At 43.8% G+C, this 27,593-nt stretch overlaps 3 protein-coding genes across 14 annotated transcripts; 2 read left to right on the top strand and 1 right to left on the bottom strand.

Annotated features, from left to right (window-relative positions):
- Window positions 1-254: 254 nt before the first annotated feature.
- Window positions 255-2,648, top strand: tvp23b (trans-golgi network vesicle protein 23 homolog B (S. cerevisiae)). The gene is made up of 6 exons (XM_070926977.1): window positions 255-325; window positions 689-833; window positions 943-1,032; window positions 1,234-1,359; window positions 1,872-2,000; window positions 2,090-2,648. The coding sequence occupies exons 2-6, from the start codon at window positions 786-788 to the stop codon at window positions 2,114-2,116; spliced, it is 420 nt and encodes a 139-aa protein (XP_070783078.1). The 5' UTR covers window positions 255-325; window positions 689-785; the 3' UTR covers window positions 2,117-2,648.
- Window positions 2,649-3,771: 1,123 nt separating this feature from the next.
- Window positions 3,772-14,975, top strand: exoc7 (exocyst complex component 7). Of its 12 annotated transcripts, XM_070926652.1 has the most exons (22): window positions 3,772-3,957; window positions 4,128-4,193; window positions 4,613-4,797; window positions 4,876-4,981; window positions 5,384-5,606; window positions 6,042-6,209; window positions 6,563-6,574; window positions 8,205-8,297; window positions 9,012-9,080; window positions 9,348-9,493; window positions 9,595-9,747; window positions 9,870-9,968; window positions 10,056-10,118; window positions 10,341-10,407; window positions 11,453-11,491; window positions 12,085-12,150; window positions 12,230-12,350; window positions 13,239-13,334; window positions 13,420-13,483; window positions 13,880-13,921; window positions 14,015-14,148; window positions 14,670-14,975. In XM_070926652.1, exons 1-22 carry the CDS (start codon window positions 3,898-3,900, stop codon window positions 14,770-14,772), a joined length of 2,175 nt encoding a protein of 724 aa, XP_070782753.1. In that variant the 5' UTR covers window positions 3,772-3,897; the 3' UTR covers window positions 14,773-14,975. The 12 variants fall into 12 exon arrangements, with proteins under 12 accessions (XP_070782753.1, XP_070782755.1, XP_070782758.1 ...); XM_070926654.1 differs by lacking the exon at window positions 6,563-6,574; XM_070926657.1 differs by lacking the exon at window positions 9,012-9,080.
- Window positions 14,976-17,324: 2,349 nt separating this feature from the next.
- Window positions 17,325-18,729, bottom strand: LOC139303562 (galanin receptor 2a). The gene is made up of 2 exons (XM_070927413.1): window positions 18,419-18,729; window positions 17,325-17,964 (listed from the first exon to the last, which is right to left on the bottom strand). The coding sequence occupies exons 1-2, from the start codon at window positions 18,727-18,729 to the stop codon at window positions 17,325-17,327; spliced, it is 951 nt and encodes a 316-aa protein (XP_070783514.1).
- Between the last annotated feature and the right edge of the window lie 8,864 nt (window positions 18,730-27,593).

The raw sequence follows: 27,593 nt of genomic DNA, 5'->3' as shown, positions 1-27,593 counted from the left end.
TAAATTTAAACAAGCAAATGTTTTAAAATGGCTTAGCATTGAACAGTTAGCACCCTATAAGTTAGCTATAACTGACCAAAGTTTCGCTCTTAGATAAATAAAATGACACTTGTGAACTCTTACAAAGATTTTATTTTACATATGACCCATGACTAGGTTAGTCCACATGGAAACACAGATGAGGCTTTAGTTGAGATGCTGTGTGCTGAGTCTCAGAGGGTTTAGCCTCTTCCTTATTGATCCCTCAGGATACCAATGATGAAGACGTGTCTCTGTTTGATGCGGAGGAGGATGCAGGGAAAAGGTCAAAGAAGACTAATATTAAGTAAGTTGACAGGACTGATTACTTTAACTGTCTCTCAGTACTTGCTGACCACAGTAGAGCTGCAACACAACTATTTTGATAATCGATTATTGTTTTAGTAGTTCAAGCAAAAATGCCAAATTACTTCTTCTAGCTTCTCAAACGTGATGATCTGATACTTTTCTTTGTCATGTGATAGTAAACTGAATACATTTGGGTTTTGTATTGGGAAATTATTATGGGCATTTTCCACTAGTTTCCAATCAATTTAATCAAGAAAGTAATCCGCATTAGTTGCAGCCCTGTACTACAGTATTAATTATTCTGCCATGTAGATAAAACCTGCTCAACACTCCATTAAACATGTTACAAATCTGTTACCAGGCATCCAGTGGCCTCCTTCTTCCACCTCTTCTTCAGAGTTACTGCCATCCTCGTGTACCTGCTCTGTGAGATTTTCAGTAGAAGTTTCATCGCCTGCATGGTTACAATAATCCTTCTGCTGTCATGTGACTTCTGGGCAGTAAAGGTTTGTCTTTTACTTCTTTTACAAGATACATTTTCTCTAGTCAACAACAGGAATTGTTGTTACCATGCTGATGTTAATTTAAAGTAAGGAATATAATGTGTATTTACAGAACATCACTGGGAGATTGATGGTTGGTCTAAGATGGTGGAACCAGGTGGATGATGATGGACGCAGCCAATGGGTGTTTGAGTCCAGGAAGGTAAGATGCTCTTTAGCTTGTTCCACGTTGTTTGTGTGCTTTGGTGTCACAGTAATTGTTCTGTCCCACACATGGGTCTTTAACCTCACATGATCCTGACCTCTTGTACTGTATGGGGTTGATGAATGCACTTGTTTACTGTCAGCAGGCCTTATGGTATTTGCAGATGTCCTAACTGTGAGAATATCCTGTTTTCTTCAGGGTACTGGGAAGCAACAAGGGTCGGATTCTGAGTCCCGAATCTTCTGGCTCGGACTGATTGTTTGCCCGGTCCTCTGGGTCATCTTTGCTTTCAGCACCCTCTTTTCCTTCAAGATTAAATGGGTGGTAAGTCCTCAGCTGTAAAGGATAAAACTGGCATCATTTTTTTATTTTCTTTTTGTCAACAAACCCTGTAAAAACACCAGAACCATCATTGTGTTCCATTGAATTCCTACTGGAAATGTACATCTTTAAAAAAAGGTCATCTTTACAAAGTAATTTATCAAACAGGAGGAAATAGTGCTTTTATTAGGGACTATTTTCAGCAGCGGATTAATCCACATTTGGTGCTCTAGTGAGAGTTTGGGGCAGCAGAACGGTGTGTGTGGGATTGACTCAAAATAAACTAGAGTGTGTTACTTGTTAGTAGATACATTTATTGTTGGTTTTGGTCTTTTCAGAATCAGAAATACTTTATTGATCCCTGGGGGGGAAATTACACAATTATTTCACGAGATTTATTGATAATAAGAGAAATATAGAACATCACCAGCCTTATCTGTTAACTGTGTCCCATTGCTGTCAAATCATAAAACTCTCTCACACTCAAACTCTGCTCCTCCTCCTCCTCCTCTCAGCCTGTAGTGATCATGGGTGTGGTGTTGCAAGGGGCCAACCTCTACGGTTATGTGCGGTGTAAAGTGGGAGGCAAGACCAGCTTAAAGAACATGGCTACGAATTATTTTGGACGACAGTTCCTCAAACAGGTGACTTGAATTTTGAGTAAAATGCTCTGAATTGTCAAATTATTTGTTCTTTCACAAATGCTCATGAGTGTCATGTTCTTCGTCCCCAGGCGCTGTCTAAAGAGGAGGAATCGTAGAGGTCACTCTGCGATTTTAACATGTTTGCATTATTCTTAATGCTATTATATATATTCTTTTAGCAAGTGGATACATAGAAAGACGTCTTTTTGCAACAAATAACAGTTTTTGTTTTTTTCTTTTTAATGTGATGTGTGACTCAGTCAGTCCCAGTAGAGAGAGTTTTGTTTTCCACAGAGAGGTCTGAGGTCTGGTAGCTGTCTTCAGTAACTGAAGCTCGGCAGTAAACCCTCACAGACTAATGGTAACTAATATTAAAGTATAATTGCATGAGTGAGAAAATGGTGCAAGAGCTTGAAATATTAAACGGACTGTAGTGTGCTGTGTTTGTGGTCTCACAGCTCCCTGAGGTGTTTTATTTAGTTTGTGTTTTCATTGCCTCCTAACTTTAATCTTTATAAAATTAAAACGTAGTTTCTGAGCGGTGTTGTACAAACATTTTTGTTTGTGTAATGGACGAGGTTGTAAAGTAACAGTGTAAAGTATTCCAGGAGATTTGTAAATATGTATGTAAAGAAACTATGTGGAAAATCTTCTTTTGTGCTAATACATTTGTAACATTTTTCCGAACAGTGTGGTTGTTTTTATTTATGCAATAGTTGTAATTCACTGTAAAACTTCTGATTAGTTTTCTTCTTTATTCGTTAAGTGTTTTTAAAAATGTTTGTCTGTCAATCAAGACGAACGGGTCAGAGACTGTTCTGTGATTGGCTGTTGCTTTGGTCTGATTGAGCAGCCACAAAAGGGGGAAAAAAAACTAAAATTACCTGCAATAAACCATGTTAGCCTATTGTGAAAATAAGATGGCCAAACAAACATTTCATAATATTAAGCTGAGTGTAAAAATGTTTATATGTTATCAGTGTTTACTCGTGTGATAATTTACCTGATGTGTTTTAATGTTTTAATGTTTTAATTGATTTAATATTGAACACTTCGGCTCTGTACGTTTTGGTCCTTCAGTAGACTGCAGCGCCTCCCGGCGGTTCGTTTCGGTCACTGCATGTAACCTGCTATCAGTTGTCTTCTAGGTATCAACACAGTATTTAACACAAATTAACTTAAGTAAGTATTAGCGTCACCATTCAGTCATTAATAATTAAAGTATAAAAACGAGACTACATCAGCCGTGAATGTCCAAAAACACTCCCAGGCTCACCGGACGGACCCGGAAGAGAAGCCTCGCCTTGATGATGTCACATACCGGAACATGGAAAATGTTACTGTCAAAATAAAGCCGATTAATTTTGCACACTGAAAATGTATTAATTACGCGTGTATTAAAAGGTACATTTGGAGATAAACGTAACCCACCAAAGCACATATGACTTACATTTATAAAATACGTGAATATATGAATCTATTGATGATTAATACGTATGAGGTAACTGCATGTGACTGGGGGACAAAATGGAGATTTTGATAACGTAGATTGAGTTCGAAAATTAGATGGAATTTGACACATGTCATACGTTGATTAAAAATAAGTCTTGAAGGAAGAAACTGGAAGTGGTGGGTAATTAGTTCCCACTTTCTGGTCGTTGTTTTCAGTGTTGTTGCTAATAACCAACACCAAACGCGACAGCACGGCGTTTTACTTTGAAACTCTAACCGGAAAACTGTCTTGTAACCGCTAACCTGGCTAGCTTGACATCGTTGCTTCTAGCTATCCACAATAGTATCCCTGGGCCGTCGTTGTTGCCGTTTTTATGATCTAAATCGGTGTGTTGATCTGTATTAATTCACCGGAGACCGTCCTTTGACGGGAATCACCTCCAGGATGATTCCTACCGAGGATGCGTCCGCCAGGAAGCGGGAGATCGAGGAGAAGCTGAAGCAGGTCAGACATGGCTGGAGAGGAAGGAAGCATCACAAACCAGCCTCTTAGTGAAATATTCATCAAGCTAGCTTAACTTGCTGTTTAAATTGATGTTTACTGACAAACAAGATGTCACTTCCCACTGACAGCGCGAGAGAAGTGAGTCATTGCGTCTCTGTGTGATGTTTCAGGAGCAAGAGACGCTGTCATTCATCCGAGAAAACCTGGAGAAGAGTGATCAGCTGACCAAGGGCATGGTGTGATGATGAAAACACACACACACACACAGAAATCATGAAGCCATAGACGACTTTTTCTGTCTTTAGAGTCTACATGTCCAGGTGTAACGAGGCTACACGTAGAGATGTTCAAACTAGACCTTGTCTGATGTGAACTGTTGACTACAATATTGTAATCATTGATCTAGCTGCCATCTGAACACCCACCAAACCTCACCCCAAAATACAGAGGGTCTACTGGTCATGTTAGCATTCCCAGTATGCAAACAACATCTTCTTACCATGTCTTTCTTCTTCTTCTTCTTCTTCTTCTTCTTCTTCTTCTTCTTCTTCTTCTTATTATTATTAGTGGAATCAGAATCAGAAATGCTTTATTGAGCCGGGGGCTGTTATTGCAGCAGATGTGCTGATGTCGTTCTCATTCTCGTCCTGAAAAGGTCTCCATCCTGTCTTCGTTCGAGAGTCGCCTGATGCAGCTGGAGAACTCCATCATCCCGGTCCACAAACAGACAGAGAATCTGCAGCGTCTGCAGGAGAACGTGGACAAGACTCTGTCCTGCATGGACCACGTCATCAGTTACTACCACGTGGCCAAAGACACCGACAGGATCATCAGAGAGGGGTGAGACTTTGGTCTTTGTTGGTGTTGAAGGAGTTTGTGTAGAAAACGTTAGACGTGTCGTAACTCTTTGTGTTTCAGGCCCACAGGCAGACTGGATGAGTATCTTGCTTGTATTGCAAAGATTCAGAAAGCTGTGGAATACTTTCAAGACAACAACCCCGACAGCCCCGAACTCAACACAGTGGTACAGTATTCATCTTCATCTTTGTGTTTATGTACTTTCTTAAAGGAATGGCTTGACTAACTTGTCTTGCAGAGTGTTAGATGATACGATTGATACCACTCTCATGTCTGTACGCCAAATACGAAGCTGTAATGAGCATCTGTTAGCAGTACAGATAATCACTATCACCGGCCAGGAAATGGTCTGGCACATAATCCCACTATAAAACTTGCTGTTGTGTGTACAGACAACAGACATTACCGCACGTCAAGAAGGTGCTGGATGCAAAACTTTGTGTAAATGAAATAATTTGCACAATTATCCATCGCAAACACCCAGTTTATTGGCTGAGCATTTGGTCAAACTGAACCTTGAGATATTTCAAGAATAACAAGTTCTCTGAAAAAATAAAACTGTCTGCAGAAAGCGCGCTTTGAGAAGGGCAAAGAGCTGCTGGAGGCTGAGTTCCGCAGCCTCCTGACCCGCTACAGTAAACCCGTCCCCCCCATCCTCATCCTGGACGCCATCAGTGTCGATGACGAGCTGGAGGTCCAGGAGGACGTGGTGCTCGAACACCTGCCCGAAGCCGTGCTCCAAGACATCATCTGTATCGCCGGCTGGCTGGTGGAGTACGGACGCAACCAGGGTACGGCTTTATTTTGATAGTTAGTTGTGATTATCTCTCACATCCTGTCTCACATCGGCCGCTCCTCCTTTAGCTTTCCTGTATCGCAGATCTCACACAGAGACAGACTCAGATTGTTCTGGTGGTCAAATCAGAAGAGAAAATATCTGTTCTGTAATTTCACTGTGGAGATGTGATGCCTTCATCAGTCTAGCTTGACATTAATGCTGCACCTACTATAAACTCCCAGCTCTGTCAGCGCTGCATCCGTCTTACAGGTTCCACATGCACCTATTCTAACAGGCTACTTCAGTTCAGGTCCACGGTGTCTCATTACAGCCGGACAGAGGCAGTGGTGCGAATGAAACCGTCTTCAGTTGGAGCTGAGCCATGAGGCTGGTGGTATAGTACCCTTTAACCAGTGCCGTTGTGACTCTCCTCCTCTCTCTGCTGCAGATTTCATGAACGTCTACTTCCAGATCAGGTCCAACCAGCTGGATCGCTCCATCAAAGGCCTGAAGGATCACTTTCGCAAGAACAGCGCCTCCTCTGGGATCCTCTACTCGCCCGCCGTCCAAACCAAACGCAAGGACACGCCCACCAAAAAGGCCCCCAAGAGACCAGGTTAGCAACAAATCCATTATCAGTCCACTTCAGTCTGTAATCACACTCCAGTATTCAAGCCCCCTTTCATAGATTATGCTAACAAAGAAGCATGATTCTGCATAATGTTCATTATTGAATCATAGCAGCACCAGAACATAGAAATCCACATCTTCACCACATTGAGTCTGTTTGATTAGATTTCCATCCGCCCACATTATTCTGTTTCAAGCATCCTCCACGATCTCTCTAATGATCCTACTGACCGAACTGTAGAGCACTTCCACCCCACACTGTGTCCCCTGTGATTTACAGTCAGCGCTAACTAATCCTTCATCCTTTCCTCTTTCATAAACCCTGTGTTGTGATGACAGTCTACATCCCAGGTAACCTGAAAGCTTTAGTGTGTGCCTCGTGCTTGCTTCTGTCCGTCAGACGCCACATTTCATGGCAAATAAGTGACAGCATGCGTTTGTAGAAGCAGTGAGAAGCAGGAGAGTGCAGACGGCAGCGTCGCTTCAGTGTAGATGTGGGCCTTTAGTTTCACTGTGGAACGTCCTGCTGGAAACTGCAGCCGTGGTCCAAAGAACAACTGAAAAGGTGGAATTAATTCAAACTAATGAGCCGTGTGGGTGCTCCCTTTGCCAGCCGAATTATATCATCACTCAGTTTATCAGAACTTCATTTGAGATCTGTAAAGTTTCACTTCGTCACTGAGATCTATCAACAAATCAGATTGTTTTTGTAATAGAAAGCTCCAGAATCGCGACTAAAAGGACCTTGTGGTGAGATTGTTTTGTCAAGTAGGATGATTCACTGTTCATTTTATTGAGCTGGAACACTCAGAAAAGACGTTTAAAGACGTGGAAATCAAACATGATCAGGATCTCGGTATTATCCTGATTTAGTGTTGAATTAGTGTTTTGTTTCTTATTAGTTTGCTTATTTATCCAATTCCAATTCTTTGCTCATTCCAAATAATAAACTGTGTGCACCTTTAGTAACCTGCAGCTTTAACAGCTGCCTGTGTGTCCTTACTGTATTAAAACAGGAACACAGCAGGAACCCTGCCGTCACTGAGTCTGCTGCACTTCGCCACCATGAAACTAGAGGCTGCGCAGTTTTCACTGTTTGTGTGAATTAGTTGTGGATGTGTGTGCGTTGACAGGAGTGTAGCAGAAGCGTGTGTTGTGTTGTTCAGAGGAGCTTGTAGCCATTAAATTAAGAAACGGGCCTTTTTAAAATGTCGTTGATCCTTTCGTTGACGGCGCTGCTTGAATTTGAATGAGCTCCGTCAACATGTGCTCGCAGCTGAAGTGTCCTAACAACATGAAGAGAAAGGACAGATGGAGCTGCTCTCATAGATAAAGCTCCACTAATCAATACATTATTCTTCTATTAATTAATGACAGATCACATGACTGTGTGTAAGAGGTGAAAAGAGAGTGAAAATCTATAAAGTTGCTTTGTGTTTGCTGCTTGTGTATAAAACGCCGGCCGCGACAGCAGCGATAAACTTCAAGTGTGCTACATGCTTACTAACTGACTAATCAAACTAAGATACTGTGTTTTAATCCTGAGATTATGAATGTACTGTAGAGTCTAAACCATGTAACAAACTGTTGTGGTAATATTAGTAATATTAATGCTGGATTTGACTGTTTGTGTTCATTGTTTTGGCTGTCTTGTGTTTACAACTGACCTAACCTGTTTATTCTGCTCTTACATGACCCGAGTTCTGTGTGTCCTGGTGTGTTTTCATGACGTAGCTGGTCTAGTTGCTCTGTCTCTCACCTGGTCCCCCTGTTGTGTAGCTGTGGTGCTAGGCTGTGGTCCCCCCCCCGCCACATACAAACCTCTGCTGCCTGTCTCGGTGGTGGTGTCTGTGTTTCATCACTCACTTCGTAGCTCTCCCTTCTTCTTCTTCTTCTTCCTCTTCCTTCTTCTGTTTCTTGGCTGTCTGGACCTCGCTGCCCCCCCCTCCTCTGGACTCTGTCTCTGTGTTTATGGGACCAGGGACCATTCGCAAGGCTCAGAACCTTCTGAAACAGTACTCACAGCATGGGCTGGATGGGAAAAAGGGGGGCTCTAACCTCACTCCTTTGGAAGGTAACGCACCTCGGTCTTCTCTTCGGTGTCTGTTTCTCCCCCCTCGCTGATACTGATGCTGTGCCTCCATGTTGTTTCTCATTCTGAGCAACAGGCACACATGAACCTCCTCACTACAGTCACAACAGCTTTAAGATCATGCAGATGTTGAATATAACAGATTATATATAATATTATATATATATATATATATATATACACACATACACATACATGTTTGTTTGACCTCAAGGATTCACACTGAACGTAAACACAACTTTATTTACAAGGAAACTCCACAGGGCGCCTTTTAAATGTATTTATTTATCCTGTGGGGTTACTGAAAGGCATTCTGGGAAACGTAGGAAAGAAGAAGTTGACGAGGCAGGTTGCAGGAAATGTGTTCACCACAATCTGAAATATTTAAGTGTTGAAGTGTGAACGGATGAAATGACCTTTAAGAGCTGCAGTGAAGCAAAAGCTGTTGTGACGTTTTTCTTGAAGCTGGTTTCTCTCATGTAGTCGAAACACACACTGACTGAAGAGTCACACACACACACACAAAACACACCACGTGACTTCAGTGGGTGTCCCCTGCTTCCTCCCCCCTGCTGGGTGCTTGGTGGTGGTCGGTACAGATGTTCCAGGTTCAGGTTTGCCCCCCTCCTCTGGCCTAGTCACGACCCCGGTGGTTTGACTAGGCCTGTGTCCCTGCTGCCCCACCCCACCCACCAGGTTACGATCATGACTTGCGGGTCAAACACCTGTCTGACGCCCTGACCGAGAAGCACGGGGCCGCCGCAGGTGAGTGACGGGAACACGGGGGAGAGAAGGAACATTACCAACAAGACAGGCCGATAGACACAAAAGTCTCACCTACTTCAACACGTCTCATTTTACCAGACAAGAATAAACACCTTCGTCTGAACACACACACACACACACACACTCACACACACACACACACTCAGTAACTGCTTTTAGCTGCCAGCCGCTGCACCAGAGCCCATGTGTTATTTAACAATCCTTTTGTTTACTGGCTGACTGGATCTTTCCTGGTGTGCCTCTCAGGAAAGGATGATGTTCTGGACATCGAGATCGACTCCTACATCCACTGTATCAGTGCCTTCGTCAAGCTGGCCCAGAGCGAGTACGCCCTCCTGGCAGAAATCATCCCCGAGCACCACCAGAAGAAGACCTTTGACTCCCTCATTCAGGTCAAACAGAGAAATGAATTTTAATTTGAGGTGCAGGCAGATCGTCGTGAGGCTTGAACACAAGAGTTTAATCTGCTTCCTGTTTCCTCGTCTGTCCACAGGAGGCGCTGGACAACCTGATGCTGGAGGGAGACAACATCGTGTCGGCAGCTCGCAGAGCCATAATGCGTCATGACTACTCAGCCGTCCTCACCATCTTCCCCATCCTCAGACACCTGAAGCTGAACAAGTCTGAGTTTGACTCGACACTGCAGGTCTTCACCAGTTTAGTCTCATTGTTTGCAGAGCTTTATCTTCTGTAGGAGTAAGAGAACATGCTGCACAAACAATCTTTTATTCAACTTGTTGAGCTAAATGTATTTGACTCTGTTTACAGGGAACAGCAGCAAGCACCAAGAACAAGCTGCCTACACTCATCACCTCCATGGAAACCATTGGAGCCAAAGCTCTGGAGGAGTTTGCAGATAGCATCAAGGCAAGACGCTCACATTTACTCTCTGGCACCAATCACTGCTCATTCAGTCAGTCGTTACGTGCTGACTTCTCTCTTGTCTAACCACAGAATGACCCTGATAAAGAGTACAACATGCCCAAAGATGGAACAGTCCACGAACTGACCAGCAATGTAAGCTAACGCTCTCTCACTTCCATGTTGTTGCATAACAGCTCTGGATTTATTTGCTCACTCTGCACTTCAAACTCAACACCTTTCCACAAGGACTTTGCTGTTTGTCCGTCTCTGGGGATCCAGGTGGTCTCTATGGGAACGGCTAACAGCGCCGAGCCGAGCGTCTCTGTTTAATGAATAAGCCGAGGTGATGCTTACCTTGACCTCTCGCTCCTGCAGGCCATCCTGTTCCTGCAGCAGCTGCTGGACTTCCACGAGACAGCTGGAGCCATGCTGGCCTCACAAGGTACAGCCGCACCAGCGCGACCTGTTGGCCCTCGTTATCTCAGACCTCCTGCTGCCCTGCAAGCCTGCTGAGACGCTGTTTCCTTAAATATCAGCTGTGGTCCTTGTCAGACGTCTGTGATGTACAGTTACATGACTCTTATTACTCTGGACAGTGATATGGTTCATTCTTCTTCTCCAACACATTAGAGACGGTCAGCTTTGATTTAAGGATGTTCTCAACCACATTGGGTGAACAGCGCCGGACTCGTAAACCCTTTTTATAACACTTTATTTCACAGGTCCCATATTTTCGTTTTTCTATTTTATTATCTCCCAGAAATCAACTAATACTAACGATTATTTTGTCAATTAATCAATTAATCAAGACAAAATAATGGAGATGGAGCACTTCCTTGTTGCTGAAATGCATAAGGTCCATAAGGTGATAGATAATACATTATGTCATGTTTAGATAAAACCCCCCCATGAATTTAATACAGCTTTGAGCTCCTCCTCATGCTGTCGTTTCATATCTAAAGTGCTGAAGAGAGAAAACATGTCACTGTGTTTGTGCATCATGAATCCAGACGGTCCACATTAGAAGATCTGTGGTGCTCATGTGTGAGGTGGACAGATGGTCACACTGTCACAGGTTTCCTGGTTCCTCCCCTCACTCGCTCTGTATCTGGGACTTCCTCCGCCCTCTCCACCCTCTCCGCCCTCTCCGCCTCTCCTCCTTCTCGCCTCGCGCCGCTTCTTTTAGTCCGGCATGTGTTCAGATTCAGGAGCTGTGCGTCACAGTAATTATTTAGAAAAGATTCATTCGTTAAGGTTGAATTGGATTTGTTATAGTTTTAATCTCAGATCAGTATTTGAAGGTCTCTGGCTCCCTCCTGTCCCCCGTTGATTGCGGCTTTGCTTTCCCTCTTTCCGAACCCTCGACCCCCCCCCGCTGCCTGGCTGATGACTGTTTGCTCACTCTGCACTAACAGATCTTTTCTAACCTTTTTGCACTTGTGCCTCTTTCTCTTCTCTTCTCTTCTGCCTTGCCTCGGCCCTTTTAGTACTGGGGGACACTTACAATATACCTTTAGACCCCCGAGGTAAGCAAAAGACCGTGTGTAGGCCCCTAATGAACAGTGGTGGAAGAAGTACCCGCAGTGTAGAAAGTACAAGGAAGTAAAAACACAGTTTATTAGCAGCAAATTGTACTTAAAGAGTCAAAAGTTAAATGGCTCCATTCAAAGTTTTTATTTATTTATGATCTGAAGAGTAACTAAAGCTGTCAGATAAATGTAGTGGAGTAAAACTACGAAGTAGCATAAAATGGAAATACTCAAGTACCTCAAATTTGTACTTGAGTAAATGTACTTAGTTACTTTCCACCACTGCTGATGAGTTTTCATTCTGTTTCTTGATATTAGAATGAGAGGAGTCTGTTTCATGATGATGATGATGATGATGATGTGCTGAAGTGCATGTTGAGAGAAAGTACGTTGAGATGTTACCATGGCAACCTGAGTGCTTATTGTCCTAAGAGGCATTTGAGTGTTGATCTAAAGAGAAAATGACAGAAGTGTTTATAAGATTATTAAATGAAGCCGTAAAACTCATAATAATAAATAAGGAATTGTGGGATATTGAGTGCATTTAGAGCAGATGCTGTTCATGCTAACGCCTCCTGTGTTTCTTCCAGAGACGAGCTCATCAGCGAGCAGCTACACCTCCGAGTTCAACAAAAGGCTGCTCAGCACGTATATATGTAAGTGCAGAAGAAGCCGGCGCCTCTTTAAGGTGACATGTTTTGTTTTGGAGACTGACGGATGACTTCGTCCTCTCAGGTAAAGTTTTGGGGAACCTGCAGCTGAACCTGCTCAGCAAATCCAAAGTGTACGAGGATTCAGCTCTGAGTGCCATTTTCCTGCACAACAACTACAACTACATCCTGAAGTCGCTGGAGAAGTGAGCATCCTTCTTCTTTTCCTCTTTTCCATCCGCGAGCTTCACGTCCTGACATCGATCACACAAAACTGTAACAGCAGTTTAGCTAATTAACCTTTCTGCAGGTTTTAGCTAAAGAACTACAAATTGTCTTTTGGACAAAACGTCACCTTGATTAGACGATTAATATGAAAAATAGTCCCACAAGCCGACATTGAACTTGCTAATCTGAATCTTAAAGATATTTTACTGACAATGAACTGTTGAATGAGTCACTTCTGCTGTTATAAAGACAACAAATCCACAGTTGAGTCTAAAATAAGTAGTTGACAATGTGCCAGTTAAGTTCTTGAATACTTCAGAATTGCTACAGAATCTAGATGTTATCTTCATTTCAGTATTTGCAGCTTTATTTCTTCATGTTGGAGCATAAACACACCAACGAGAGATGAAATATCAGCGTGTGTTAATGATGGAAGTGTAATGACAGAAGTTAAAATCTTTTAATTAATAAAACATAAAGACAGACCACATCTGTCAGAGTGGATGTTGTTTCCAGGCCTCCGTTGGTTTCTATTCATTTCTTTACATCATGAAAATCTATCAGCAGACGTCTGAAAGCTGCTGGACTCGTGCCGATCACAGTGAACATCAACAGTCTTGTGTGCTTTTTGTTCACTGTGATGAATTAAACAGCTCAAGAGTTTTAAACTCTGCAGAAATACATGGAAGCCAATGGAAGGTCAAAGAAAACGCATTCAGATTTCTGAAAAGCCGCAGCATGTTTTGCAGTAAGTGGACGTGATATATGTGCTACAACATACTGTACATTACAGTCCTGTAAGTGAGTGAATGTGTCCTGCACATAAACCTGTCAAAGGACCGAGTGTCTCCTGTGAATGTCTGCAGGTCTGAGTTGATCCAGCTGGTGACTGTGACTCAGAAGAAAGCTGAGAGTTCATACAGAGAGCTGATCGAGCAGCAGATCCAGATGTACAAGAGCAGGTAAACGTGTTAGGGATGAACTCAAACGTCCCGTCATGCCTGTCGCATCTCATTTTGAGCTGATTTTATGTAACATGTGTTGCAGCTGGGTGAAAGTCACCGAGCACCTGACGGACAGGAACATGCCCGTCTTCCAACCCGGCACCAAGGTCAGAATTTTATTATCTTTTCGCTAAAAGAAAAGCAAACGATTCACCAACTTTGTTACAGAAGTGTCAACTTTCACATGCCGGTCTGATTTTTGGCACTGAAGAGAAGTTGATAGTGTGCCAGTTTAGCAGAGGCCCAGTGAGGACGGAGTGTCTCCTACAGGTCGATCCCAGACCAGCACTGGCCACTGATAACACCTTTTTACATTGATGTGTATACACAAAGTATAGCTTCGATGGTTCGTACTGACCTGGTCAAATATAGAAATATATTTCAGTAATCTTAAGGTCTCATCCTGTATAAACTCCATAGAGAGTGTTTTAGTTTCTGGATCGTCATGTGTTGATTATGAATCATGCGGCCTTTTGTCGTGATGTGTCTGTGCCTTCCTCCAGCTGAAAGATAAAGAGCGACAAGTGATTAAAGACAAATTCAAGGTGAGGTCCGAGTTCGAATATCTCTAAACATGCACTCATGAACACGACAGAACAAAGCGTCTGACCTCTTCTTCTGCTCCCGCGGCCTCTCAGGGTTTTAACGACGGCTTGGAGGAGTTGTGTAAGATCCAGAAGGGTTGGGCCATCCCAGACAAAGAGCAGCGAGACTTCATCCGCCAGTCTCAGAAGAAAGTGGTGTCCGATGCCTACAGGGCCTTCCTGCAGAGGTGAGACATCGTCCAGAGGAGTTCAGAAATATCCCTGGTGGATGTGATTACCTTTGAGATGATGTTTATTACGTTCGGTACGCTTCTCTTTGAATCAGTGCAGCTGTTTAACACAGGGCCGCACCACGATCCCCCCCCCCCCCCGCGCTGTACACCTCACACAAATACTTTAGGTTTCGTTAATTCTGCTGTCTGTGATGTGATTACGACTGATTTCAAGAGTTAAACTACTAATAAATCCACCTGCTGCTGATCTTATAATCCATCTGTTTAAAACATGCATATGCAAATCATTTGGTAACCACGGTAACACAATCAGACCGTCAAAATGTGTTTAAATTGCAGTTTGTTGCGTTTACATCCTACAACTGCGAACTGTGTACAGTCCATTAAGTCACATAGTGCAGTGGTTCCCAACCTGGGGGCCGGGACCCCCACAAAGGGTCGATAAAGATAAATCTGAGAGGCCACTATGTGATGAGGACTCGCTGACTCTCGCTCTCCTCTCGTCCCTCATCTAGATGTGCCAACATCTCCTTCACCAAGAACCCTGAGAAGTATCACAAGTATCGAGCGGAGGAAGTGGAGGAGATGATCGAGAGGCTGTTCGACACGTCCGCCTGATCAACACCCGGCTCATGTTCCCCACGCTCCCCACGACACCCTGAACACAACACGACCCCCGGCCTCTCCTCGCACTACTGCCCCCCCCCCCCCCCCCCGCTGTGTCTGATGAATGTTTTGTACAAAGATATGAACATGATGTATTTATGTAATTTAGCCGTTCCAGCTTTGCATTTCAGACTAATAAAGGGAACTCTGAATTAGTCCGGCTGGTGATTTGTTCTGAGCAGACAGTCTGACTGATTCACTGACATGAAGAATAAGAGGCAGAGCTGAACGTCGAGTCTCCGCACATTCATCATTTTTTCCAGTTTGATTTAAATGTGTTGCCACACACAAACACAAGAGCGTTGGCCGGGAGCATCCAGCTCTTGTGCATCCTGAAGAGCGTTCAAGGGTTTCATTTGAAAGCTCCTCATATCTCGATATTTAGGATCACATGACTAGTGTTTGTGAAAGAGGAGGAATGTAACTAAGTACATTTACTGAAGTATAAATTTGAGTTTTACTGTGTTAAGAGCCTTGAACTAGAATACCGTAAAAAGTCTCTAATAGTACGTATTCAACATGTAATAAAGGCCTGTTAGAAAACGTTACACAACAGAGTCAAGTTATGTGATTTTCTGCTCTTTCAAATGAAGTACTTAATAAATAAAAGAAGAAAAATAAATAATTCATGTCAGTAAAAGGATTTAATTAGAATCAACACAGATCGTTTGTCAGGAAATGGGTCACCTATTAAAACAGCTGGATTATCAGTCAACAGTAATTTATTCATTTACAACAATCAGAACAAAGTAGGTGGGTTTCATAAGACGTTGTGTAATCGCATGATAAAGGTAGATAGACCAAAGGCTTAAATACATACAGACTTATCAACAATAATAAATACCAACATGACCTAAATCAATATACACAAATACGCTGGAACAACACACACTAGAAAGAAATGTAAAAGTACATGAATAATATGTTTTTAAGGGGTGTGTGTGCGGGCGATACCACAAACACCTGTGGTTTATTATTTTTTACTTAATAATGTTTTGATTTACGTCACGTTCTTTACATCTGTATGAAGGTTAAACTGGTTAGTCTTTAGTTAAAGGTGACAATATTAGTTCAGCTTTCTGCAGGAAAACACGTCTCCTCACATCACAGCAACAGGTCGACACTGAGGTGTCACACGAGATCACAAGAGGCACCATGGAGGCTCGGTGAGGTATCGGCACAAGACGCTGAATTAGTGATTGAAAATCTGTCTGGCAACGGTTGGCGTCAGTCCAGCACCACCCACATCTCCGCAGACTCCTCAAGGCAGCTTCCAGCCAAATCCTGAACCACCGCCCCTCTTAATGTAAGACTCATCTGCTCCTTTATTCCATTAAACCTGCTGGTCCACACTGACGACCCCCACCAGGCAAGGAGGCCCCCACCAGGCAAGGAGGCCCTTTATCGGTTTTAAAAACATTTTATTTCATTTAATTCATATTTCACTTTACTCTGATCCACACGTTTTCCTGACTTTATATCTATTAATAAAGCTTGTTTTTGTTTTTATAAATTAACTTAATTAGTAATATTATATAAATAACATTATCACACAGCTCGCTGAATACAATAGTGGTAATATCCCTTTGTCTCCTTTATTTCACTGAACATAAATTACTGCCGTGCTTCATCAAATGCTCTGAGACGATCTTCATGATGAAGCAGCTCCGTCTGCCCCTTTCAAGCCAGCGGTCGTGTGACTTCCAGGAAAAAGTACTCCAGAGTCTGGCCAACCATGAGTCAGCTTCAGGGTATTCGTTGAATCACGTACACCTTGCTATGTTGTGTCGTCACGGCGGCGTCCACATGCTGACCACATGTGCGATTCAGTGTCTGGTGCAAGAAAACTGGATCGGCCTCAGGTTGGACTAATAAGCAAATAAGCAATAAGGTATAACGTTTACCATCTTAGTTTAGTGTGTTAGCAATGTTTTCTAATTAGCACAAAGTGCAGCTGAGGCCTGAAGACTATCCTGAGGGGAACATGGACGTGTGCACCAAATACATGTAGATATATAACAGATAAGTTAAAACGTGTCACATGGAGTATCCTCGTGGATATCTGCAGCAAAAAACAAACATGTGAACCTCCTGGTGGCACCAGAGGAAAGGTCAGGGGATCACTAATGTCAGTAGGGCTTCTTCCTCTTTCCATCATGAACGTCTGTAACCAGTTTCACGGCAATCCACTAAACAGTTGTTGAGATATTTCAGTGCGGACCAACCGACAGATCAAGCAGCACTACTGTCCCTGGAGCCACGCTGCGGCTAAAAGTGTCACCAGCTCTGGGAAGTAGTTTCATTCCATGATCGATCAGTCTGCGCTGAGCCACAGTTCCTCCGTTCATCGCTTTCTTCTGTATTGATGGAGACGGTCAATATGTCGGTGGAGGTCCCTGCAGCTCTCCTGTCGTCCCGGACAGACAGGTGCGCCTCACAGTCCAGATGTTTCTGGTGAAATGAATACTTGTCGGGACATGATGTCATCTAAAGACAGTTTCAGTTCAGTTGGACGTCTCCACGCTGCTGACCGTGTTCACCGCCTGGACCACGTGCACCTTGTTGACCTCCCTCCTCCTCAGTGAGCAGCCGAACACCTTCCTGAAGCCTTTGCGGAAGTGCTTGGAGACGAGCGCGTAGACGATGGGGTTGAGGCAGGAGTTGGCGTAAGCCACCAGGTGGGACAGGATGCGGAGGACGTAGGTGGTGTGGTTGAGGGGGAAGCGTCCGAACCACATGCAGAGGATGACCAGGTGATGGGGGAGCCAGCAGAGGCAGAAGAGAGCAGCGACAACGAGGATCATCTTGGTGACTTTGCGCTTGGCCCGCCTCGACTCGGACACGTCCTTCACAGGATCCACGCTGGTCCACAGGTAGCGGATGGTGCGACCGTAGGTGAGGCCGAGCACCACGACGGGGATGAGGTAGCCGAAGATGAAGGTGCACACGTCCATTATCATGCGCGGCTTGGCCTCCCAGGCAGGAATACACACCACAGTGCCGCTCAGGTCCATCTGAGAGTAGTAGCTGAGATACGGTGCTGAGAAAACCAAGGCCGAGATCCACACCAGGCAGATGGAGGTGCGGGCGTTCTTAGGTGTTCTCATCTCCCTGGAGCGCAGCGGGTAGCAGATGGCTAAATACCTGAAAGAGCAGAGGGGTGACATGATTCAGATGTTCCTCACTGAAAGCTACTAATCATTGCGGGGACATTAGGTTGCTGCAGTTTGTGGTGATAAGAGAAAGGGTTTAGGTCGGCTCTTCTTCATGTAAAACAGGATGCAGGGTGTGAAAGCCTCTATCTCACTGATCTGCCCCTGAACTCCTGCCCCGGGCGTGTTGATGTGACTACGGGGACACAAACCGAGCCTCGTGATGAGCACAGTGAAGCCTTTAACGTGGAGACAGTAAACGTTTGAAGCTTTGAGCCTTTAAAGGATCATTGTTACTTTAATCTCCTGTTAACATTTCAATACAATATTACTTAACATTCAAGTCTTTTCCGTCCACACTGTGTGTAACGTGCTCGGGCTTGACCGGACACGTGTCTGTCACGGAGCTCATGAGGTGGGGGGGGGGTGAGCCGCGCGGGACGCACCTGTCCAGGGAAACAGCCGTCAGGGTGAAGATGCTCGCGTGCATGGTGAGGAAGATGATGAAGTGCACGACTTTACACACCGCGGGGCCGAACAGCCATTCATCCAGAGTGTAGATGGCGGCTTGGAAGGGCACGCAGAACACTATGAAACACAGGTCTGCCGTCGCGAGGCTGAGGATGAACACGTTGGTGGTTTTGGTGTCGATCTGTCCGCTGCGGAACAGAACCGCCAGCACCAGACAGTTCCCCGCGGCGCCGAGCAGGAAAATCACCGCAAAGCCCAGAGAAAGGACCACCGAGGAGGGGTCCATCTTCATCTTCATCTTTCACACTTCAGTCCGATACCTCTGCGGCGACGCACGGCTCGTGGAGACGCTCCTGGAGACGCGCGCCACGTTTCCATGTGCAGCCGAACAGAAGACCCGGATCACCTCACAGCAGGGACCGGCAGGGACCAGCAGGGACTGGGACTGCTCTACTGAGCCCCGACCGTCACAAAGCTTTTATACAGGCACGAAATAATAAATAGAAGCAGCGAGAACACGTGATTCTGCTCTTCAGGCAGTTTGAAATATGCACCAAAAGTTATAATAAGAATAAAGTCACCAGTAATCACAGACACCAGGGACACGTTTTAATACCTTTATTAGAATATTCTTGTGTTTTTGTGGACTGTTGTCTCACCTGTTGACTCTGTCCCCCTTCAGGCGGGTGAGAATGACACCAGTCTGCCCCCCTGTGGTCACTCTGCGTTACTGCAGTGATGCTGGAAATAAACAACTGTGTCCAAAGAAAAACAACCACAGCACTGAACACACAGACATTCTCATCAGTCCAGTTCAATAATCCAATAATTACTCACAATCAGTCATTTTACTGCTGTTAGTCCAGTTTTTATTTTTCATCTTACATGCACAGTTTATTTATAACAGTCGAACACTGAAAAATACCCAGTTTACAAATCGTGTTAATGGAAAAGAAAAGAATGTAAATCCTCACATTTGAGCAGCCGGAGGATGTTTGGCTTCTGGGCAGAAAAAATGACGGATACAATTAATCAATTATCAAAATAGTTGGAAATTAGTCCACTAATCGATCGATCCACTAATAATTTCATCTGCAACTTAAACTGCAAAAACAAGCGCAAATATTGTACTAATGAAATTAATGAAAAGAATCAATATCTACTGGATAGTTACTAATGAACTACTACAGTGTGTTCATGTTATGTAGGTGGCTGAACAGGTTTTTAACCACAACAGCAACAACAACAACAACAACAACTACAACTACTGCTACTGCTGCTACTGCAGCGTTAGCAGGATTTCATTGAGGTTGACTGAACTGTTCAACAGGGACCTGAGATGAATCTGTCTGCTGCATCTGCCCCCCCCCCCTCACTGAGTCCTGTTTGGTCTGTCCACCGTCTGACTCGCATCACACACACACACACACACACACACACACACCTACAGACAGGGACACGTTAACCTCCTCCAGCAGCTGTACAAATGCAAACACCCTCGCTGGACTAAATTTAACCAGCTGCTGTTTTTATCCAGGAGGAAGCGGCTGCCTCTGTCCTCCTGTTTCCTCCTCTGGGAGTCTGAGGTACTCCACGATCAAACATCCTGGAAGTCCGAGGAAGTCAAACAAGTCTAAAGAGTGCACATGATCTAACTATTATATTATTATACATGTTAGTAAACTCAAACTCATCCTCATGGTGCACACCTTAAAGTCTAAATGCCTTAAAGTCTAAATGCCTTAAAGTCTAAAAACCTTAAAGACTAAACGCCTTAAAGTCTAAACACCTTAAAGTCTAAACGCCTGAAAGTCACAACACCTTAAAGTCTAAATGCCTTAAAGTCTAAACGCCTTAAAGTCTAAACGCCTTAAAGTCACAACACCTTAAAGTCTAAATGCCTTAAAGTCTAAATGCCTTAAAGTCTAAACGCCTTAAAGTCTAAACGCCTTAAAGTCACAACACCTTAAAGTCTAAATGCCTTAAAGTCTAAACGCCTTAAAGTCACAACACCTTAAAGTCTAAATGCCTTAAAGTCTAAATGCCTTAAAGTCTAAACGCCTTAAAGTCTAAACGCCTTAAAGTCACAACACCTTAAAGTCTAAATGCCTTAAAGTCTAAATGCCTTAAAGTCTAAATGCCTTAAAGTCTAAACACCTTAAAGTCTAAACACCTTAAAGTCTAAACGCCTTAAAGTCACAACACCTTAAAGTCTAAATGCCTTAAAGTCTAAACACCTTAAAGTCTAAATGCCTTAAAATCTAAACGCCTGCATGCAGTTTCTCTACTATTCCAGACATCCGCTGGCCTCCATTCATTTCCCTAACAGAAGAGCATTCTTCATCAGACACAGTTCATGTCGTTGCAGTGAAGGTTTGGACAAAAGTAAACGCAGACTTGATGTTCACTGTGAGGGATTACACAACTCAAACAAGTTTCGAGGGTCTGCTAATGGATCGTCACACAGTACGGAAATGAATGGAAAACATATTCCTTTGTTTTTTGTTTGTCTTTATTAATATATTTTGAAAAATGGACGACTACGTATGACTTGTCTTTCATTAAGATGTCAATTATGAAAATGATTTCTAGATTATTTATTACAGATGGTTCTTTGATCTACTCGTAACCTCATAATAATATAAATATGTCTTTTTTTTGCCCATCCAGCAGTTTCTATTGTTTCTATTGCCCGTCTAATTCTGTGTTTATTACTTGAACTTATTACTTTATGTTTAAGATACTTAAATTACTTACTTATACAACTTAAAACTAAAGTTTTATAGACAGATGTGTTGGATCAAAAACATCCTGCACATCTTTTATTAACAACGTTTCTGCCTTCAGACCTTCATCAGGTTATTTATTCATTTATTTATTTATGGCTCATTAATATTTATCTTGTAAATTTCGGTATCCACTAAGACTGAATATTGTGTTTTGTGAAATCTACTTTTAAAAGACGACCATGTTGTTGTTTTGTTTAATCTCAGATGACCTAATAGGTCAGTGGAGCGTAAGTAAGACGACTGGAAACACTGATAAAAACAAGGCCGGCCAAAAAGTGTGGTAAATAAACTATAGAAGAGTTGTGCAACATGTTTTAATTTAGATTATAATAGTATTGTGCTAATTCTAAACATCTGAAATATACATATATATATATATGTATATATATATATGTTACAGGGGAATGTTTGCCTGTTGACCAGCAGATGGCAGCAGAAGAACAATGAATGACACCCGGACTGTGTTCACTCTGAGTTGCTGCTGTGGCCCGTTACACTCTCAGAGTTCATCAGTGGACGTTTCCTCAGGAGACCTACAGACGGTGGTTCATGTTTACTCCCGTCTCAGCATCCAGCACTCACGTAGGCAGAGAGCAGGGCCGCTTACGGCTTCTGTGATGCATTAAGTCATTGTGTGTGCATCAACCATAACTCACTGAAAGTCAGTTTGAGAGATTTTCTATGACTGACCGGTCTGCTGTTGTTGCAGGAGGTAACGTTCAGAGGTATCAGATCAAGACTAACCTGAGTCATGTTTGAGATACCGTCTGCTGCACTGTTAGCCATGAGGGCGAGAGCAGGAGCCCCCGGAGCAGGAAATGACATCATGGGTGTGTGCTCATTGGCCCGGGCAGCGCAGGAATGTTGAAAGTAGCCTACTGGGTGCGAGCGGTAACCAGACGCCACAGACTGGAGGTGACCACACATGGGAATATTTGAACTTTAATCAGAAGAAATCATTTGAGTCTGACCAGGAATGAACAACCATTACCTGCAACAGGACCGCTGCAGAGGATGGATGATGATAGAAACTCCTTCTGAGGCCCTTAAAATATCTCATGGAAGAGGAAATGTCATCGTAGCGCACAAACCTCAGAAAACAGGGTTGGATTGATTAGACGATGGGAACCGTAGGGTGCTGTTAGAGCTAATCATCGGCGCTTGAGGATATGAGCGACCGTGGCGCTCATTGTGTGTTTCCTATGGGCCGCAACCCACACATCATGATTCCCTCATTAAGTATGACTCCAACCCACAAGTGTCAACACTTGCAGGGAGGCGGATCGAGAAGCAGTGACCTCAAAACATCTGCTCTTTACAACAACACAGCGCTCCGCTCATCCGCTCAAATGGCCAAAACCCCTCATGACAAAACTCCACAGTGTAACCGAGGCAGATAAACCTCCGGGTAACGCTTATTTTGCAGCACTTTCTCTCTCTCTCTCTCTCACACATACACTCGGCCTTCCACATCCTCTCAACTCCCCGCCGTCTTGCCTCGCTGATAGTCCCACACTTTATAAATAGCGTGCGCTTTTAATATGCGCGTGTGTCCAGTGGATAACGTCAGCGCTTTGGGAGAAAGGCTCAAGGAGTGTTTCATTATAAACCTGTACCATTAAAACTTGCTGGCTGGGTCTGGATTTTGGCTCTCACGTCCCCTCTCAAACTTTTATGAGGCCAGTTATGATCCTAAATCGATGCAGGAAACTGAGATGGAGGAGTTGGGTAAGGTAAGCGGTGCCATGACCTCACGAATAAAAAGGTAGTGTTGGTGATTGTGTGGCTCTTTGCACCGTTGCATATTGTATTGTTCAACTTTAAGGGTTGATACTGCGTGTACTTGCATGTACAGTCAAGGACAGTCAGTGACACATTGGATTTGAAAGAGCTGGAGGACGTTTTCAGACCTTTTACTTAAGTAGAAGTAGAAATATCACACTGTAAAACTTCTTAATTACAAGTGAAAGTCCTGCATAGAAAAAGTACATCATTAGATTATTATTACTGATGCATTCATAGGTTTTACTGATAATATTCACTACATTATATACAGTTGGGGAGTTTAAATGTATAACTTTGCATCATGCGTATTGTATGCAAAGTAAACAGTAGCTCGACATCTTACTTGCAAAGAATCTCCAGAGACGTCTCACCGTGACGTGCCATCATACTCACGTCAAGTCTAGCTAGCAAGCTTACATGTGACTAGCAACCTGATTGGCTGGAACATGGACGGACTAACTAACTAACTAACTAACCCACTGACAAGTGAGCTACCAGCTGAGAACTACATAGCTTGCAAGTGAGCTAGCAAGCAGTTGTCAGACACAAATGATGACCTCCATGCGACTGATTAACTCTGTCTACTCTTTTTCGCTCTGCAAGCAGGTTCATTTTTATTCATCTTTAATTGAAGTCAAGCCGGCGGATATTCCGGCGGGGGACAATCGCAGTCAGATGTTGGCAGTAATGCCATTAAAAAGAAGAAGAAGCAGCAGCAGCAGTCATATGATGCAACCGTTTCCAGTGCTAGGAAGTAGCTTGTTGTTGCTGCCTTGTTAGTTTAGCTACTAGCCTAGCTTATAGTTAAAGTGTAAAGATGGGCTATGAGTCACGCACAGGTCTCCCAATATGGATACAAACACCTTTAAAGTGGAGAAACATCACTTGTCGTTATCTCTGGACAGCGACACATCTTTTATTCTTTGGCTAAACACTTCCAGGTGACGTAACAGAAGAACTCGTGTGTTTTTTCTGGCCAAGTTAAAGGTCACAAAGGTCGAGCGGCGAGGCATGCAGGTGCTTCAGAGAGCTGCAGGAGGAAGTAACGGGGGACAGCAGAGACAGAGGAGGCTGTGAGAGAACCACAATCACGCAAGCTGCGTGTGGTTTCCAGCTTCTTGCCAAGACCTCTCACTCTCTGCGTCCCAGACTTTCTCCCTGAGTTATCCAATCCCCCTGTCATCTCCACTGGCTGCCCTCCCCACTTCCACTCTCGACCGCACACAAATGGTTTGAATAAGAAGTCTGCATGACTGGGCTGAGGCTGCAGATGAAATCCTGAAGAGTGATAGTTTACTTAGCCTAAATACCCCCGATTAGACAAATTGAAACATTGTTGTTATGCGGTGGAAACTCAAGGACCTATTGGCCGAGTCTGTTCGACCCGTTCCGGAAAAGGCTGCGCTTGCGGACTTTCGTCATGCGAAAACCACAAGATCTGGCACAAGTGGAAAAAAACAAAACAACAGAAAAAAAAAAAAAAAAAAAAAATCTGCAGGCAAAATCACCTAAAATGCTCCACCAAAACAAAAACTGTAAAACTGAAAATGAATATTGTGACATAGAGATGATTCACAAAGGAGGCAGGCGCACGCGACTCAGGCTTCTGTAACTACTGAAAAACATGTCCAACCACAAACTCTCCGTCTTGATTTATGGTATGCCTCATGATGTCACATTTTCCCCTCATTTCGGTCTCCTCCAGGATCACAAACAGGGGCCACATCGATGTGCAGCTCTGAACTGATCACAACCCACACCTCCAGAAAATAAAGAAATCAATCCTAGTGTCGCACTTAATGAAGACATATTTTAAATACGACTTTAATGTCTCGACTTCCGATTCCTACAGCGTTTAAAGTCAGCCAACTGTCAAACCTCCTTCATCCCATTAAAAGCTGTAATTTGTAAGGCCATGGAGACCTTTTCCTTTTAGCTACTTAAATATTACAACACACACATGTACTGCACATGCACACAGTTAGTAATAATACACCAAAATGATTCTACCAGACTCGAACTAAACAGCAGTGGAGACTCATAAAAAGGAGCGGTAGCTGCTTCGTCCGCCAGCGGACTCCGTCTGGCCGGGCAGTCTGGTGTCAGCGCTCAGCTGCTGGACTGAAAATACAGCCACTCTGCAACTCGAAGAGTCTGCATTCCCAACGCAGGCCTCACATCTGTGCAGCGGTGAAATGATTTGTCAATTAATTCATAAATTACACACCTCTCTCACCTGCTTTGTTAGACCAGGAAGCAACAGAGATCAAAACACACACCTTGATCAATAATATTGCTCTGGTAGCTACTATGACCCACGAGCTAATGGTCAGGTGTGGGTTCATATGATGGACGGGGTTAGCTAGTCACCCCAAATCTTCAATATCAGGAAGAGAAAAGAGGGAGATTTGCTGTGAAAGTAGTCAAAAACGATCTAACATGTATATATTATATACATAAATAAATACTATTATTGTAGTAATACTGCCACCATGAGGTTGACACTTGTCTCTACATCTGTTGGATGGATTGCTTTGAAATTTGGATGTTCGTGTTCTCCTCAGGATGAATTCACTTTGCATCTAGCGCCATCATCAGGTCATAATTTCAATGTGTTTATGACTAAATACCTGCAACTACTGACAGTCCCATCAGCCTCGGATGTGCTAATCAGCTAAGGTTAGCATGCTAAACTAACATGGTAAACATTTTACCTGCTAAACATCAGCATGTTAGCATTGTCACTGTGATCATGTTAGCATGCTGACATTAGCATTTAGCTCAAAGCTAAATGCTAGCATGGCTGCGGCCTCTTTGTCCCTTGTATTGGATTCTTTGCAAAGTGATGTCTGAAAGTGCAAATCTCCTTGGTTTCCTGGTGAACATCAGTGTAAATGTATAGAAACAAGCTGAGGGCGACATTGCGTGAGAATGCAGCTTACAGTACATCAACAATGCCGTGGGCGCCCTCTTAATTTCGCACATGGCCACTCGGCACCGAAGCAAAGAGACGCACATCCGCACACATTACGTCACTTCTATCTTCAGCCTGGAATTACGTTGCCTCGATTTTGGTGCAATTAGAGCGTCGGGGCCTTTTTGCCAAGTCCCCTCGGAGGCTCACGTAAGTCTGTGTTGTTCGTGTGGCAAATGGGATCTTTCAGGAAGTGAAAAGATTGGAGGACCGCGGGCAATGAACTAAAAGCGGCCTGTCGTGCGACTGAGCCTTCCCAGGTCTCGATGACATGAGCGCAGGATCGCTCTCGCTTCACCGTGAGATGCTGTGTGGCTTCATCGGCCGGTGATGGGTTCGGAAGGCAAAGGGAAACTCAGCAGCCAAGAAATGTGGTCAGACTGGAGCCCTCAGGCATCTTGAATTCAAAGGACAGACTTCGGAAAATCGAGGCCTAATGACCTGGACTGGGGAGAAAATGGCCTCTTGTCCACAGTGTGTGCAGCTGTGGAGGATGAGATGGGGACCTCTTTCAGACACAGCTGCCGTGCCACCTCAGGAAAGCGAGGGCTATATTTCAGTGTGATGCCGGTCTTAGTTACATGTTTAAATGTCGTCACGGAAACAACAGATTCATGTAACCTAGACGTCAAGACGTCTTTTGGTGCTCCATCTTGAAATCAACGCACACGGACGCTCCTTGAGAACTTATCGTAAGTGATAGCTGGCTGATCGATACAGGACAGATATAAGGCTGCAACTCATGATTATTGACTTTTAGATAATTAGTGAAACCCCAAGAAATAGTATTTATTATTATTACAATATCCTATATGTCTGTATTAATATCTGTGGTATTAAAATATCTTACAATACCTAGCTAAAACTATAACTGCAATAAAATGTTCAGTTTTATGTTTTAGAGACGTGTTGAGTCCATCAGTGAGTGAGTCCATCATCATCATCATCATCATCATTATCCTCCATAATGATCATGAAGTTGATGGAGGCAGGATTTATGGCTGCACTGTTGTATTAGACTGCAGTAGTTGAAGCTAGGTGTACCTTATTCCTTCATTATTCAATGCAATTCCACCGCAGCAGCAGAGTATAAAATCCAACACATCTATACAATCCACTGTTAACTACAACTGATGAAGAAGGGTCCTCGTTTTAGTTCAGTTTCTTGTCTCAGATTATTTATGTTTCTTTTCTTGTGCATGTGCCATCAATCCATTCGTCTAGCAGAGCTCCACCTTTGGTTTTTCGTCCATCCGTTCATCAGAGTACTTTGTCACATTTCTTACATATTTAGGAGTATCTGTTATTGAAACCGAGCTCGTCCCATGGGCGTGGGATCAGGTTGGAGAAAGTTCAGCGCAGCTACGCGGAGGACAGCCAGAAGCGAAGGAGCGGGAGCAGAGTTTCTCAGAGGGGATTTCGTGTGGACTCTGCTCCGTCCCTTTCAAGTACCGAAACCACAGGACCTGGAGACAACCGGCTCTGTTTTCTCTTGACGTCAGAGCAGCGTGCACTGAACCTCATACCACCGGGCGGATCGATCAGTCTCTCCTCATCTCATTATTACCGTCTCACGTCCACGGGTTTAAGATGCACTTGAGT

This window comes from Enoplosus armatus, chromosome 20 (genome assembly GCF_043641665.1).
Source record: "Enoplosus armatus isolate fEnoArm2 chromosome 20, fEnoArm2.hap1, whole genome shotgun sequence".
NCBI classification, from domain to species: Eukaryota; Metazoa; Chordata; class Actinopteri; order Centrarchiformes; family Enoplosidae; genus Enoplosus; species Enoplosus armatus.
This window is presented reverse-complemented; position numbering and strand designations above follow the sequence as displayed.